We start from the raw sequence: 15,788 nt of genomic DNA on the forward strand, positions 1-15,788 counted from the left end.
GCTCATTTCCAAATCCTGCTTTCCTGGGGTGCACCCAGCCCCCACTGAAGTTGGTCGGGGAGCGAACGGCCATTCACCTGTCCAAACCTGGGATTTATGCTCCGGCAGCTCCCTTCCGCCCACACCACAGCATTGTGTACGGCAAACACAGATGACCTTTGCAGTGATTTAATCTCAACGTGCTTCCAGAGAGCAAACCTGTTTTGTATTGACATTGTTTGGAACAAGTTCTGCCTATGTGGACTCCCGCAGCACCTGCCCCTGGACTCTCAGCCCCGAGAGGCCAAGTGCCTCTAATTCTGAGAATAAGGGGGAGGGCGCCTTGAAAGCATCCCCAGCTTCCATCCGTCTGAGTCTTCGGTCCACTGGCTTCAGGCAGCTGAAGTACTCCCCTTCCTTCCAGGATTTTCTAATCCCTGTCTAGGAGGGGCGATCGTGGGCTCGGATTGGCCCACTGGCAATAGGGTGCTTTGTGGGACATTTTCTTACGAGTCGGTTCCCATGTGGCATTTGTTAGTCACAGCTAATTATTAAGTCCTTGGCCAAGGCAGTAGACATTGTTCCCTTGGATTCCTCCCTCCTCCCTCCTCCTTTCCCCCCTCGCCTCCCCACTGCTACAGAACAAAACTCATTGTGGGGCTCGGGAGGTCGGCCGTGCACACGTTTCCCAGTGAACTCCTGGGGGGCTCACTGCTGGGGTTTCGTGTTTCAGGTTGAAACTCAACTGGATAAAGCATTATTCATTGATGCTGACACAGTCGGTCTCTGCTCTGTGCAGCTATTTCTCCCACACTGGACTTGGTCCTTTACAGGCAATTTAGGTAATTCATTGAGGGCAATTCACAGCAGTTACTCAGAACATTGATAGCCTGCACAGAATGACAGAATTTGGGGATTTCTAGATCACAGAAAGATTATCGAGTGTCAGGTTTTGCCAGCTGTGCTCAGAGGCGTAGGTCAGAAAGGAGGAGGGGGCTGAGTGAGTGAACAGGCTCAGAGCCCCTTCGTCCCCGTCCCCTGGCAAGAAACACCCCTGCACATACCTGCTTTGGGTCTGGGGCTTCTGCATAAGATTTCTGCAGCCTAAAAGCAATCCTGAACTCCCGTAATCACATCCACCCATTCATTCTTTGCTCAGTTGAGGAAACTGGCCCACTGAGGACCTTCTCTTATCCAAGGGTCTTGTGCATTAGCGAATTGATGCCAGCATGCAAATTAGCACATGGGTCTCCCATTTCTGTATGCCCCACTTATTACACCATGCTGGGATAATTCTGGAGCCCATCACTGGGCTGCTTTTCCCATTTCCTGGTCACTGTATTATGGAAAAGGCCTGATCTAGGGGATCTAGAGGAACAGAAAGCATCCCAGAGAAGCCGTACCAGCATTGTTGAATTCACACTGCATTTTCACTAAGAGCCACTTCCATCCCACAATGCCATGGAGCCCTCTGGAGTTGCACAGTGCACAGCCTCAGAGACCGTATGGATCGGCCCTGTTTACTTTATGTATGTGAGAGCCAAAACCAAAACTGGGCTGGAAGGTTTTAATTCAGCATTGTGCAAAGAAAGAACATCGGCTTTGCAGCCAGCAGGTCTGGGTTCAGATCTCAGTTCCGCCACTTACTAATCCTAGGAAAGTGAACAAATTACTTGATATCACTGATCTTCAGGTTTTTAATCTAAAAACAGAGCTGATAATACCTAGCCCGAGTATCGTTATGAGGAGTTAAATGTAATAGCCTATGTAAAACCAAACCCCTACGTAAAAACGGATCAGGGACTTAATAAATGTTCGCTTTCGTATAACTTAACCTCTGTCTCATGTACATACAGGTTTGAGTCAAAAGAAAAGCCCAACATTTTCAAAGTTTACCCTTAACTTGGAAATGTCTGGGCTTTGTCACAGGCTTAACATTAACCAAATAAAATTTAAGGGACCTCTAGACCATGGACCTGCCTTAATCTTTTACAGAGCACTTGTAAAACTGAGCATTTCCTGGGGGAATAGGGCTGTAGGTTTCCAAGAGAAAGTTCTAGGAGGGAAAACTGGAAAGAGTGAAAAAAATAAGTCCCGTTCTTTGACGCTGGAAGCCCCTGGGATATCCTCGGGGTTCAGGGGCTGACTGCCCTCAGACAGACTCTGGCAGTGAAATCAGAGCCCCTCATTGTACCAACTACTTGGGTGTGCTTGGGACTCTTTCAAACCCTTCTTTATTCGCCATTCAGACAGGAACCATAGGCCCAGAAGCTTGTTTGCAAAATCTAGGAAAACAGATGTTTTTGCTTATTTTTCTCTCTCTCACGCCAGAATGCTCACTGAATCTTCACTGGGTTCTGAACTTGCCTTTTTTTTTTTTTTTCTTTTTACTTTTAAAACAAATCTTGGAAGGGGGTTATTATTGTAAAGTAAAGGGGAAAGATGGGTATCCCAAACTGGGAAAACTCTATTTTAGAGTCTAATGAAAATGTTTACGATCCTGCAGTCTGGGAGTCCTAGAAGGCAAGAGAGAGCAGGGTGGACTCATTAAAGCTCTGAAAGGGTCTACGAGGCCTCACCCCCATACCCACGATGCCTGGTGCATCCCTGACAGACTGGGATAAGAAAGTGAGCATTGCCTTTTCCTCAGAGGAAACTAAAAGCACTGCCCCTAGCCGAGCAAGACAGTGTGGCTGTGGAAGGGCCGTGTTGATTGAACACATGCTGTGTACCAGGTGAGACTCAGGCCACTCACAGTCCGTGGATTTTATAACCAGCTCAGACAGTTTAGATACCGTATTAGTTTTCTATTGCTTCTGTAACAAATCACCACAAATTTAGTGGCATAAAACAACATATATTTATTTTTTAATGTATTTTTTAATTGAAGTTTAGTTGCTGTACAATATTATATATACAGGCATACAATGTAGTGGTTCACAATTTTTGAAGGTTATATTCCATTTATAGTTATTATAAAATATTGGCTATATTCTCCGTGTTGTACAATATATCCTTGTAGCTTATTTTAGACCTAATAGTTTGTACCTCTTACTCCCCTACCCCTATATTGCCCTTCCTTCCTCCCCTCTCTCTGCTGGTAACCACTAGCTTGTTCTCTATATCTGGTGAGTCTGCTTATTTTTTGTTATATTCACTAGTTTGTTGCATTTTTTAGATTCCACATATAAGTGATATCATACAGTATTTGCCTTTCTCTGTCTGACTTATTTCACTTAGCATTAGACCCTCCAAGTCCATCCATGTTGCTGCAAATGGCAAAATGTGATTCTTTTTTATGGCTGAGTAGTATTCCATTGTGATATATACCACATCTTCTTTATCCATTCATCTAAAACGACACGTTTATTGCTTCACCATCTGTTGGTCAGAAACCTGACACGGGTCTCACTGGGCTGGAATCCGGGTGTCGGCAGGGCTGTGTTCCTTTCTGGAGACTCTGTGGGAGCGTTTGTTTTCTCTGCTTACCTTTTCCAGCTTTTTGACACTGCCCACATTCCTTGGCTTTATGTTCCTCTTCCTTCCTCTTCAAAGCCATCAACAGCAGGTTAAGTCCTTCTTACATTGCACCTCTTTAATTTCCTCTTCTACCTCCCTTCTCCACTTTTAGGGACCTTGTGGTTTCACTGGGTCCTCCTTAGGTAATCCAGGATAATCTCCCTAGTTTAAGGTCAGCTGATTAGCTCCCAAACAAACTTTTAATCCACCTTTGCCATGTAAGGTAATATATTTATAGGTTCCGGGAATTAGGACGTGGACATCTTGGGGGGTGGGTAATCATTGCCAATAGGTACATAAGTCGTTTCTACACTAAATACAGTGACTGTATATATTAGGACTCTTTCGGTTGCAAGAAACAGGATCTAACTCAAGCTAATCAGAAGAAAAGGATTTTGCTGGCTTACATACTTGGAAGAAAAATGTGATTGGCTTCAGGCACAGCTGGTTCCCCGGGTCCAACAAGGTCATCAAAGCACTCTGCTTCTTGGCTTCGCATTCTTTGTGGTGATTTGCTTCTCAAGCACAAGCTTATCTGCATGGTGGCCGAGATAGCTCCCAGGCAGTAGCAGGCTTACGTAGTTCTCAAGATAGGAAAGAGAGGAAACTATGACTTCTCTTTAGGTAGCACCAACAAAATCCTGAGGATGGCGCTCACTGGCCCAACTTGGGTCATATGCACATCCCTAGACCAGTCACTGCTCACGGAGAGGCCATACGCGCTTCATTCTGAGCAGAGATGAGTCAGCCTTACCAGAGCACATGTACTGAGTGGGGGAGGGAAAGGTACTCCATAGAAATTAAAATGTTGTTACCAGAAGAAGGCAGAAAGAGCTGGCTAGGCAAAAACTATTGGTGGGCACTTCAGCATCTTAGGGCTGTGTTATTCTAGTCCAGTGCTCGTTTGGCGTTAAGCAATAAGACACTCAAACTTGAAAGAGTACAGAGGGGGCTCACTCAGGGCAAGTAGTAAGTTAATTCAGATAGTATAAAAGAAGGGGAATTGCATGCAGGTTAAGAGTCTGGGTTTTGGAACCAAACTGCTTGGGTTTATGTCCAATTTATTGGCTGTATTTACTTGAGCTCTCTGTACCTCATTTTCCTCATCTGTAAAATGTGGTTAATAATAGCACCCACCTCATGAGCTGGTTGTGAGGTTTCAGTGTGTCGATACAAATAAAGTACTTAGAATAGTACCTTGACATAGAGCAAACACTCAATAAATAATAACTATAATAACGATTACTGTTGTTATATAGCTATTGTTATTACAAGTAAGCTTCCTGAGGATGGCTTAGGGACTTGGAAAGTGGTTAGGGACCAAGTCAGATACTTCCTTGGTTTCTCTTTTTCGAGCTGAGGCCACACAGTCTCTTATCTCTGGAACTTACTCTCTCAGGCACCTCAGTGGGAACTGCGGTTCTTACCTGTAAGGTGAATTTTCACATGGCTTTCAGGGGCCATCCTTTCACCTCTGGCCTTGACTAGGCATGCCCACCACCAAATGAATGATGGTTAGTGTTTCTGAGTGCAGAGTATTGAAAGACACTGGTTAGTCTGGGCCATGATTGGCTTTAAATAATAATGCCCCCTGTTTGATTAGCTGTGACAGACCAGGTGCTCTTGTACACAGGGTTACCTCTCTCAGTAGGCGTGGAAGGGGCAGCTTAAGCTGAAGGCAGAAGTTGGGCTTAGGCAGAATGTTGACCAACTTGTCTTTGACGCCTACGCCCTAGCAAACTGGAATTTTCCTCCAGGACAAAGAGAGTCAGTTTCAAAAAATAATGGTTACATCTAGATGTTTGGGAATAGGACAGCATTGGGAACTGTTTTGTTCTGATGTGATGTAGCCTGTAGTATTTGTAGAGAAAACTTGATCGTCCTCCCGTTATTATACATGGTAGAGACGTTTTCAGCTCCAGTTAGAAATGCTCACTGGATGGATAAAGATGCCATTCGTTTCTACGTAGAGCATCAATCTCAGAACCTTATTCCTGGAGCAGAAGTTCCCGAGAGGGTGGAATGCTCACATTCACTGTCAGGAGATTGGATTCCAGAGTGAACAGGGGTGTCCCCAGAAATCTTCCCTCTGGTGACCGGAGGAAAGTTCCACTTTGGCTTTTTGTTCAGTGTCCCACCTCACCTTTCAGAGCCCCACTCCCACCCCCCGCAATATTTTTTCAGCATTCTCAGTCCAGGATGTTCAGAACATCTGTGTGTGTGGTGGTTTCTGCCTTCGGAGCACTTGTCCTTTTCCCCAAGCATTTCAGTAAGAATCTTTCTAGTGAAGCCATTCCACAGTGATGGGGAGGACGAAGGAGGGCTGATGGAATTTCTTAGCCCCGAGGCACTGCAGGAAGGATGGACATGCTTCGGATCTGAGCTGGGCATCTTTAGGAAGCACTGAGATTTGGGGGAAGACAAAGCATTGTTAAGATTTTGATAGGGGTCTGCTGGGAAAGTCTCCACTGTAAAGGCTCTCGTGCCTCTTTCTAGTTGAACAATTTGTAGGCTCCACACTTGCTTTCAAATGAATTGGTTTTGAAGCAGTCAACAAAAAAGCATCCTGCTGCCAGGGCCAACCATCAAAAAGAGAAAAGAGAGCAATGCAAACCGTGGGGGAATGTGCGAGAGAGAAATAGTGTAGAGTGGAAACGTGGCTCTGCTGGCCTGATACCATGTGCATTATCTCCCCCAAAGGACCCCGTGGTTTAATGGTTGGGGCTTTAACCTGCCCAGAGGTCAGTCTCTGCTGGACAAGTGGAACCTTATCCCTGAGGGCATCGACATACTCATGACACACGGACCTCCTCTCGGTAAGTGAAGCAAAGGTGTACTTTCGTCATACGTGATGCCTTTTTTTCCCAAGCATAATGAATAATGCTTCAGGGACATAATCATTTTCCTCCAAAAAAAAAAAAAGTGAATACAAAAAGAAAAGTCAGTGTCTTTAAAGAAACCCAGTATGATAATTGAACTCAGCAGTTCTGCTGGGCTTACAGGTGTTCTTGAAATTAAATTTTTTGATTTAGTCAGGTCAGGGAAAATCAAATGAGTATAGAGCACCACAGTCTTTTGAGCTTGATAATTTATTTTAAGAACTATATTCACTTTGGAGTGAGGGAGTGGGAGGGGGAATGGAAGGAAGACACAGACCTCCCAATCACAGGGCTTTTGAATGGTAATGAAATGATAGAAACTTTCGTTCAAAGTAGTTCATTTTCCTTTCCCATATAGTAGTGGAACCTGGGAGATCTTTAAGTATAACATCAAGCTAATTATACAAGAAAAGAATCCTTTTTTTTTTCCTCTTTTTTTAGCTAAGGTGTTTAGTAAGGACTTACGTTGAATATTACTTAAAGATACTCATCTCATGGGCTTCCCTGGTGGCGCAGTGATTGAGAGTCCGCCTGCCGATGCAGGGGACACAAGTTCATGCCCCGGTCCGGGAAGATCCCACATGCCGCGGAGCAGCTGGGCCCGTGAGCTATGACCGCTGAGCCTGCGCGTCCGGAGCCTGGGCTCCACAACGGGAGAGGCCACGACAGTGAGAGGCCCGCGTACCGCAAAAAAAAAAAGATACTCATCTTATAGATACAGTGAACCTGCATCCAGGTTTAGATTGCCAATATGCTTCAAAGCTACCTTCAGTCACCCAGATTATAGGTCAGAAGATGATTGTTTGATTTATATAATAATCTTCTAATTATTCATGAGCTTGTTAGTGGTTTGGTTTAGCCACAGAACATTTTTCAAACAGGACTACCACCTTGATCTTCCCATCTACTGGGTGTCTATTACACCAGCAGCCTTCCTTGTCAAACTAAGGTATGCTCAGGCAATCCAGATGTTTCCCTTTTAGTAGGAGAGTTTCCTCTTTTAAAAAATTATATGAAAAACCACATAACATGAAATCTGTCCTCTTAACAAATTGTTAAATGTACAGGGCTAGAAAAGTTTTCGTGATCATCTTGCTTTGGAGACAGGAGGAAAGCAATACAAAAATAAATGATGTTCATCATTTTTTTCCTGTGGTTTGGGGTTACTATCCATGTCACTTCCCTCCTCTTGTCGGCCTGAAAAATAAAAAATCTAACACGCATCCCCTAATGTGAATTTAATCTTTGTAGATATTTTCCCCTTCACGCCACTTAGTGCTGCCTTCCTGCCCTTACAAGGGAAGTGCTCTGTGTTTCACAAAGAAACAGCGGAAGGGAGGACCAGGGCATGAGCCACAGTGGCACATTTTCATGATGGGGGGTGGGAGGGAAGCAAGAGAAGGGAAGGCAGTGCTGTTGCAGGCCGGGAAATTGTACAGATTTGCACAAGATCAGCACTTCCTGACTTTTTTCAAAGCTTCAGAATCGCCATCCCCATGCTCTTTCCCTACCCCATCCTGCCCCCTCCATACTTTACAAGATTATACTTATCAATAACCTTTATCAAGCCATGATTAATTAATTTCCCTATTTTGCAATCATTAGAGACTAACCAAATCATTGAATTGCTGGCTAAATATTCTGCTCAGCATGAGTTACACAGCGAGACCCTACAGAGACCACATCCCAGCCAACCTGATCCTTCCCCTGAGCAGCCTAGCTGGGCGCAGGCTTAATCCCCCTTAGGCTGTGTACTGTGAGGGACTTGGGCGTCCTCAGCATAGAGACATTTGCATACCTGAAGTATTATTTGGAATATAACTTTGAACAGAACAGTTCATTCACAGACTTCATCAAGTCATTAATTTTGGTACAAAAGCAAGTGGCATTCTGGCCTCCAAAGAATTCAGACATTCCAGGAACTCTTTTTTTTTTTGCGGTACGCGGACCTCTCACTGTTGTGGCCTCTCCCGTTGCGGAGCACAGGCTCCGGACGCGCAGGCTCAGCGGCCATGGCTCACGGGCCCAGCCTCTCCGCGGCATGTGGGATCTTCCTGGACCGGGGCATGAACCCGTGTCCCCTGCATCGGCAGGAGGACTCTCAACCACTGCGCCAACAGGGAAGCCCCCTCCAGGAACTCTTAATAGAGAGGCTACCATCCCTCTCTTTGTAGTAAAGATGGAGTAATCCAGAGAGTGGCTGTGCATATAGCAGAGTAAGACCTACATCAGGGAGTTCCAAAATAAAATGTCAGGCAAAGTTTTCATAAGGTAATGTTGAGCCTTAATCAGTGTAGTTATTGGGATTTTTGTGAACATTCTGGACTAGGAGGTGGGGGGGGGCGTGGGGATTGGCTTTGAATTCTCTCCTGCTATAAGGGAGCCATGGCACATGGGACTTCACTATTATGGTACGAGCAAGACACTTTCTTAGTTGATTGCATGTGAAATGAGATGTTTTCCCTCTTCAAGAAAAACACATCCATGAGGGAATATGCCAATCACTGTGGATTAGAGAATTTTCCTTCTAATTAACCAAGTTTTGAAATCCCTGATTGGATTTTTATAGGGTCCCTACTTGTATCTGGTGTTTTTCCCATATTTTCTGCCGCTCACCAGCCAACACGTCTTTACAGAGATGCTAAACCTTCATTTTTACCGTTTGCCAAACGAAGTGGAATAAGCTGGCCTGTCCCTTTCTGCCTGATCATTTCTGAATAGTAGAAATCAACTAATGGAGCTATGGAATGGGTTCCCACTGATTATGATTTAGCCTTTTGTCCTATCTGCTTTCTTTCTACCCCATCCCACTGAGGTGATTGGATTCCATTCCGGGCCATAATCATTCAGATAGCTGACTTTTGCTAAGACTGATGTCAGTTTTTATGGATTTTTTTGCATTAGACTTAGAACGAAGTGGCTTTTGCATAAAGACAGTCAATCAGCCCCAGCTTCATGCATGCCACCACAGGGTCACCGTGGTTGCACTATTGTTAAAGAGGAGACCGGAGGAGGAACTTGGCATTCCCAAGCTTGGGTCATCAGGAACCCAGGGTTAAGAGCTGATGCGTCTAAAGAGAGTAAGGTGGGACTTCCCTGGCGGCACAGTGGTTAAGACTCCACCCTTTCACTGCAGGGGGTGTGGGTTCGAGTCCTGGTCGGGGAAGTAAGATCCCGCATGCCACGTGGCTCAGCCAAAAATTTAAAAAAGAAAAAGAAAATAAAGAGAGCAAGGCATCTTGTGGCCAGTTTACAGGAAGCCCTTGCTAGCCCTTCTTCTTTGAACCATCTTGAAGTAGACTGCTATAAGAGAGATACAATAAAAAAAAAAGAGAGAAAGTAACTGAACTGAGAGAAAAGAGAGCTTATGAGACTACAGGGAATAAATGTCATTGGGCCCATGAAGAGTTGAAACCCAGGGCTGAATAAATCAAATCCCTCACAGAAAAAAAATGTTAATTAACGGGAAGAAAAAAAAAAAAAGGAGAAACCAAAAAGAAAAAAAAAAAATTCAAGAACCTAAAGAAGACAAAGTGACGAGTGAAAAGTTCCTTAAAAGCCGTTGTGAGCGTTAATGGAGAGGCTAGGATTACAGATCATGTAATAAACCTTCTGTGAGTTATGGCTTCCTGAAAGTCTAAATGAAACCTTACCTGGAGACAGAAAATTAAGAGTATTGATTGCATTTTACTCTTAGGTTTTCGAGACTGGGTTCCAAAGGAACTTCAGAGAGTGGGCTGCGTGGAGCTTCTAAACACAGTCCAGAGGCGAGTCCGGCCCAAACTCCATGTGTTTGGTGGAATCCATGAAGGTAAGACCGGGAGAAAGGAGTTCACAACATGTTGAGTCATTATCCGTGATCTCATTCACAGTGGGGACCTTAGTTACACCAGGAGTAATTGGCGTGGTGGTTTCCAAACTCTTTTTCCCAGCGGAACCCTTTCATGAGATGAAATCTTAGGAGAAACACGTATATAAAGCTGAGAAGTGTTTTCTGTGGAGCTGCTCTGTTTTAAGCAGAGTGGAGAGTAAGAAACCACCTTTTGGAAAACCCAGCACTAACCCCAGACAATTTCTGGAATCTCAGGGCTCCAGTGAAGAATGTTCGATAACCACCGCTTGTAGAGAAGCCCTGAGGGAATAAAGGACAGATTTTCTCTTTAAGAGCATCAGAAGAAATGGCCTGGATTTAGACTAAATAACTTCTATGTCTTCTTCTACCTAAATATTGTGTTTCATATGGAATACACACAAAGACCCAGGAAGACAAGACTGTCTAAAAAATAACTTGGGATGTGCAATGAAAGATACAGAACTGCAGTGATAGAACCCACACATTTGCAGGCAGACATTTCCTTACTAATCTCAGAAAACCATTTCAGACTCCTCAGAAATCATCGGTGCTATACGCTCGGGCTGAGGTTAAACAGCATAATTAAATCTCCCCTAGGTGGGAACTGGTCCAGTGGCTGTTTTCTGCTTTCCCAGGTCATCTAGAATCAAGTTCACAGAACCGGAAGGCCTCACGGGAACCTTCAGGACTCTAGTTTTGTCTCTCCGGACTTTTTCAAACCAGGGGTAACTGGGCCTTGGGACAGACCCGAGGCGTCTTTCAGCAGGCCTTAGGTTTTCTGGCCGTACCGGCCTCTCCTGGTTACAGACATTCGTGTGCAGTGGGTGCATGTGTGTAGGCAGCCCCCGTATTCACTCCAGCCCCTGCTTACGGCTGTTCTCTGGAGTTATTTATGAACCTGCAACAGGTGAGGAGTTTAGGCCTGACCCAGCAAAAAGTAAAGTTTGCTTTTCAAAGCCCTCAATCCAGTGGCTTCCTGGCGAGGCAGGTAATAAACAGCATATTGAAAATCATCCTGCAGAGGCCAGAGAAAGTCCATCTTGCTCCAAGTCAGGCACGAGCTGAGTGGATGGAAAGCAGTGGCAGCGGGGGGCGGCTCCCCAAGAGTGGATGTCATCCTGCCCTGACGTTAAGCCGTACTCCCTGAAAAGGAGCGCACTTCTCTAAGGCATGATAAAGGCTGAGGGGAGGGAATAGGATGCGAGATGGTGTCTAAATAGCATTTCTGGGGAGCAGTTATCAGGTTTGAATTCCTGCATCGTGCCTATAAGTTTGCATTTCATCTTTTTTTTCTTTTAGTCATTAATTAGCTTTAAACTAGCCAGACAATTGGGGAATTCCACTGAAGTCCCAAAATAATAAACTTGCTTAAAAGAGAGGAGATCATATTCAAATAAACTTTGTCTTGCTTTTATTCGCTTAAGACAGCTGAAGAGGGCAGAGAGAGGGCAAATACCAACCTCTTGATGGAGAGAGATAACAAGACTTTATGACCCCAGAACTAAACAGTGCACATTGGAAATGCTTCTTTTCCTTTCTTAAGAAATTTTTCCATTGACCCTCATTAAGCTCTCCACAGGCTTACTTGGAGAAATTTTAGCAAATGGAAGAAAAAAACTCTTATCAGTTATTTCTATAAGTCCTGATAATTTTCTTTTTTCACAGAGCCTGATACCAGCATAGAATTACAAACTTAATTGCAGAGGCTGTAAGACAAAATAAGGTATCCAGGGAAATGTGCAAATTTGCAAACCTGCTAGAAATTTCAACATGTTAAAACTTTTAAAAGGAATATATGTACCAAAGACCCAGAGAAACTTTCTTAGCTTTCTTCCAATAGGTCACAAGAGGTTTATACTGCCTATGGGAAGTGTTTTTGCTTGATCCAGTGTCCAGGTAAGCGTAGGAAGCAGTGTCCTATGGTGTCCAGATCACTTGGACATTTGATTACCTGATTCTTTTGGATGGAATGGAACTCAGCATTAAAACCACACAGTTCAAGTAAGACAAGGCCACTTATTGTTAACTTTCATTGAGGCAGTTTAGAGCTTATTTTATAGGTAAGGAAGCTAAGCGTTCACCTGTCCCAACTCCCAATGCAATACTCTTTCCTTCTCACCTGTCCTGAAGCCCATTTGAGGTTTGGATGATGGATGTGTTTGCCCCTGAGGGGTTTCTTATGTTACTCATTCTCTTCCCTGGAACTCGATAGTTAATACAAGGGCTTTGAAATGAAAATCATATTTTAAAAAGAGGAAAAGCTGTTTTTTCTTTATTTTCACTAGTAAAGAAATCACAGCCTCTCCCCAACAAATCTAGTGTTGAAATAAAATCTAGTGTTGAAAGAAAAAAGAATCACTTTTCTTTGAAGTAGAGGATTCTCCCTTTAAAGAAAGTAAAATTGGGAGGCAGCTTCTGAAAGCTGTAATATCTGGGGGATGCTCTACTGAATTTCATCTCACTGCCCACTGGCAAAGACTTTTTGTTTCCCTTGTCTGATGGCCCTGCATTGAATCACTGTCATTTGTATATTTTACAGTAAGTGTGACACTCCTTCTCCACAGGTTACGGCATTATGACCGACGGTTACACAACGTACATCAATGCCTCAACGTGTACAGTCAGCTTTCAACCGACCAACCCTCCAATTATATTTGACCTTCCAAACCCACAGGGTTCCTGAACCTCCAAATGCCCAATTGGAATGTGAGGAAAGGTCTAAAAACTGCCATTTTTCTAATTATAAACTTACATTCTCTTCCTTGTTTATTTCCAGATCATGTGAGTTCTTTTTGTAAATTGCTGGAACACAAATGATGCTAGAGGTTGTGCTTCTTCTTTATTTTTTTTTTTTAAATGGGGCATCCATTTGGAATCAAAGGAGCGTTGTGAATTTGTAAAATGACTTCTGTTTTCTCAAAGGCCACGCCATTGTAAATTGTTAGTGTTCGCCAAAGGACAGCCAAGCTTTCTTTTGAAAAGGTGACAAAAGTCTTATTTTAATATGCTTTAAGCTGGAAAAAAAAAAAAAAAGACAAAAAAAAAAAAAAAGAAACAGGTAGGCAGTGTTTTAAAAACCACCCAGATTTGCACAACTGTTTTAAGAGTATTGTCTGAAGTATTTTATTTTTTGATGTTTTGTTGTTGTTGTTTTTCTTGGGAATGCTTCTTTTTTGCAGACGTGGCCCGGATTTAGAACAATCTTTTCAACAAAAGTAGGCGTGGAAAAGACTTCTCTTCAACACTGTCACTGTAAAGAAAGCTGTGTCGAGGGAAGAAAACGGCCCTCTTTTAGAGGATGGCTTAGCTAGTGAGATCCATATTGTGATTATACAAGGATTCATTGTATGTTTGTTTCTTTTAAATTATTTTAGCTTTAAAAATAAGGAAATGGAATCTGTCAAGAGCAGGTATTTCATGCAGTAAAAAAAAAAAAAAGAAAAAAGAGCGTGCAGACTCCTTTTCAATATGGGTTTATATATATAAATATTTTTTGTGTATTATGACTAAGTTAGGAGTTTAATATTGCCAAGGACAGTACAACTGTAAAGGGGTGCTTGAAGCAGGGCATCAGAAGTCCGAAGGAGCTGACACATTTTCTCAGAACTCAAGGTCTTAAAGAGCTTGAGTTACTTCTAGGTACAGTCACAGGCGTGTATAGACTTAAATGGATGCAATGGAAGCTGACTAAAATAAGGCTTAGTTGTCCTTTATATTTAAATACCCAGAATTGTCTTCTTACTTCCTTCTCCCTACCCCACCCCCCATTTTGCACTGTGTGTCGATGCAATCTGCGCTAGCACAAAATATTGTCGCTAATAGTCATTTCTGTTTTCCCATTGTAAATGCTGTTGAGCTTTATTCTATTTTATGTTATCTTGTTAATGAAATTTAGGAAAGCAGTTGTTTCTTTAAATTTATTGTGATATTCTATATCTAGCGGCCTTTATATGCAAATAAAATTGCAAGATTTTTAAATCCGTGCTGTTTGGAGGGTTGGCCGGTTGGGAGGATGATGGTTTAGTGCTGGGGAAGGAGGGATTTATTCATATGCAACATCAGCACTCCCTTTCAGTGGAATCAGAATAAGTGACATTTTTTTTCTAATTTTCAATAAATTTTTATTACCCGCCATTCATGGGCTGGCAGGTAGATCGATAAGACACTCAGTGTACTCTTTCCTTCCATCACGCTGTCATCTATCAGGCTGTAGATTTCAGAGAGTGAAGATTTCATCTTTGGCCATAGTAATTTCTACAGGAACAGAGGGACCGTGCACTGGAGGCTGAAGATGCTATTGTGGACGTGTGTGTGGTCGTGAGAGGGTAAACCAGTGGGTCACGGAGTAACCCCTGCAACGTTCCCTTATATCCCTAGGAGCAGTCACCATCTCCCCGTCACTGTTTTTTTAATGATGTCCCCAGCTAGAATGCTGTGGCAGCCCGGAGGCGGCAGAGGGTGGGCTGGAAAAAACCCTGTTCTGTCTTTTTTATTTTCTCTGGACGAGCCATTTCTAAGCAGCATGATCTTGAATCTGCAGTCTCTCCTACCCCCGGAAGTCTTCATTCCAGTGTCTGCTCGACTGCATTCTGACACATCTTCCTTCCTTCCTCCCCATGGTGCATCCTTTGGTGTAATTCCTGCAAAGAATTCTTGATTTCAGTACCAGTAGAGTGCAGAGAATGTTCTAGGACAGAATTCCAGCTCAGACTCATACTTTCAATACTCATTAAGTGTCTTGGGTGGCCACCCAGAGCTGGAGGTGGTCCATGACCATAGTTGCTGAGATGTGCCATGGGAGATGAACCTTGACCTGACACATCAGCAGAAGACGGTCGTAACTTCAGGTTCATTCGCAGGGAGCTGAACTGAGAGTTGACTGAATGGAAATTTCATCTGGTTACTGTACAGGGAGTTAGGCTCAGACTTCTGGAAAAACAGGCTTTCCAGAGACAGGTGGGTGATCATGATGACATGTGTGTGTGCACAGCCCTTGAGAGCACATCTGGACACAAACTAATTAAGCTAAGCACTTACTAAAATTGCTTTCCATTGTGTGGGAGCAGGAAGCAACCCAGTCTGCTAAATCTGCGGGGTGGACTGGCTCAGACAGAGCTTCCTTTGGCCGGTCCAGGTTCGCCAATCCATATGTGTAAACTGCTTCCAGGATGACTGTCCCAAGGAAATATCGGAAGTAGCTCTTAGACACCAGGCGCTCTCTATCCTTCTGTCACCAGTGACTCTAATGAGTGGGTCTCATATTTTGTTTCTAATCCTCACAAAATCCTGGGAAAGGTCACATAAGCCCCACTTTTTAGATCGGAAACCGAGGCTCCAAAAGTTAAATAACTTTCCCTAGAAAAATGGAAGGTTCAAAATCATTCCCTAGGAAAATGGAAGGTCTGTCTGACTCCATAGCCCATGCTCTTTTCATCACCCTGCTTCTGGGGCAGAAAAGTTGACGCCCTCCAAGAGCTGATAGAAGACTGATGCAGGCCTGGAGGTACTTCCTATCCCTCACCTAGGGGCCTGCTGGAGCACAATGCCTGGGGCTTTAT

The 15,788-nt window shown here is 43.7% G+C and overlaps 1 protein-coding gene across 5 annotated transcripts in view; it reads left to right on the forward strand.

Moving 5' to 3' along the window:
- The window catches only part of MPPED2 (metallophosphoesterase domain containing 2), a 174,213-nt gene extending 159,722 nt beyond the window's left edge, over positions 1-14,491 (forward strand). For all 5 annotated transcript variants that reach the window (XM_079928491.1, XM_079928490.1, XM_079928492.1 and 2 more), the window contains 3 exons: positions 6,199-6,314; positions 10,075-10,188; positions 12,795-14,491. In XM_079928491.1, coding sequence (XP_079784617.1) covers positions 6,199-6,314; positions 10,075-10,188; positions 12,795-12,913 — 349 coding nt within the window. In that variant the 3' untranslated portion in view covers positions 12,914-14,491. The remainder of the gene's footprint in view (positions 1-6,198; positions 6,315-10,074; positions 10,189-12,794) is intronic.
- The last annotated feature ends 1,297 nt before the right edge of the window (positions 14,492-15,788 follow it).

The sequence above is a fragment of the Stenella coeruleoalba genome (assembly GCF_951394435.1).
Source record: "Stenella coeruleoalba genome assembly, chromosome: 8".
In the NCBI taxonomy this organism is placed as follows: Eukaryota; Metazoa; Chordata; class Mammalia; order Artiodactyla; family Delphinidae; genus Stenella; species Stenella coeruleoalba.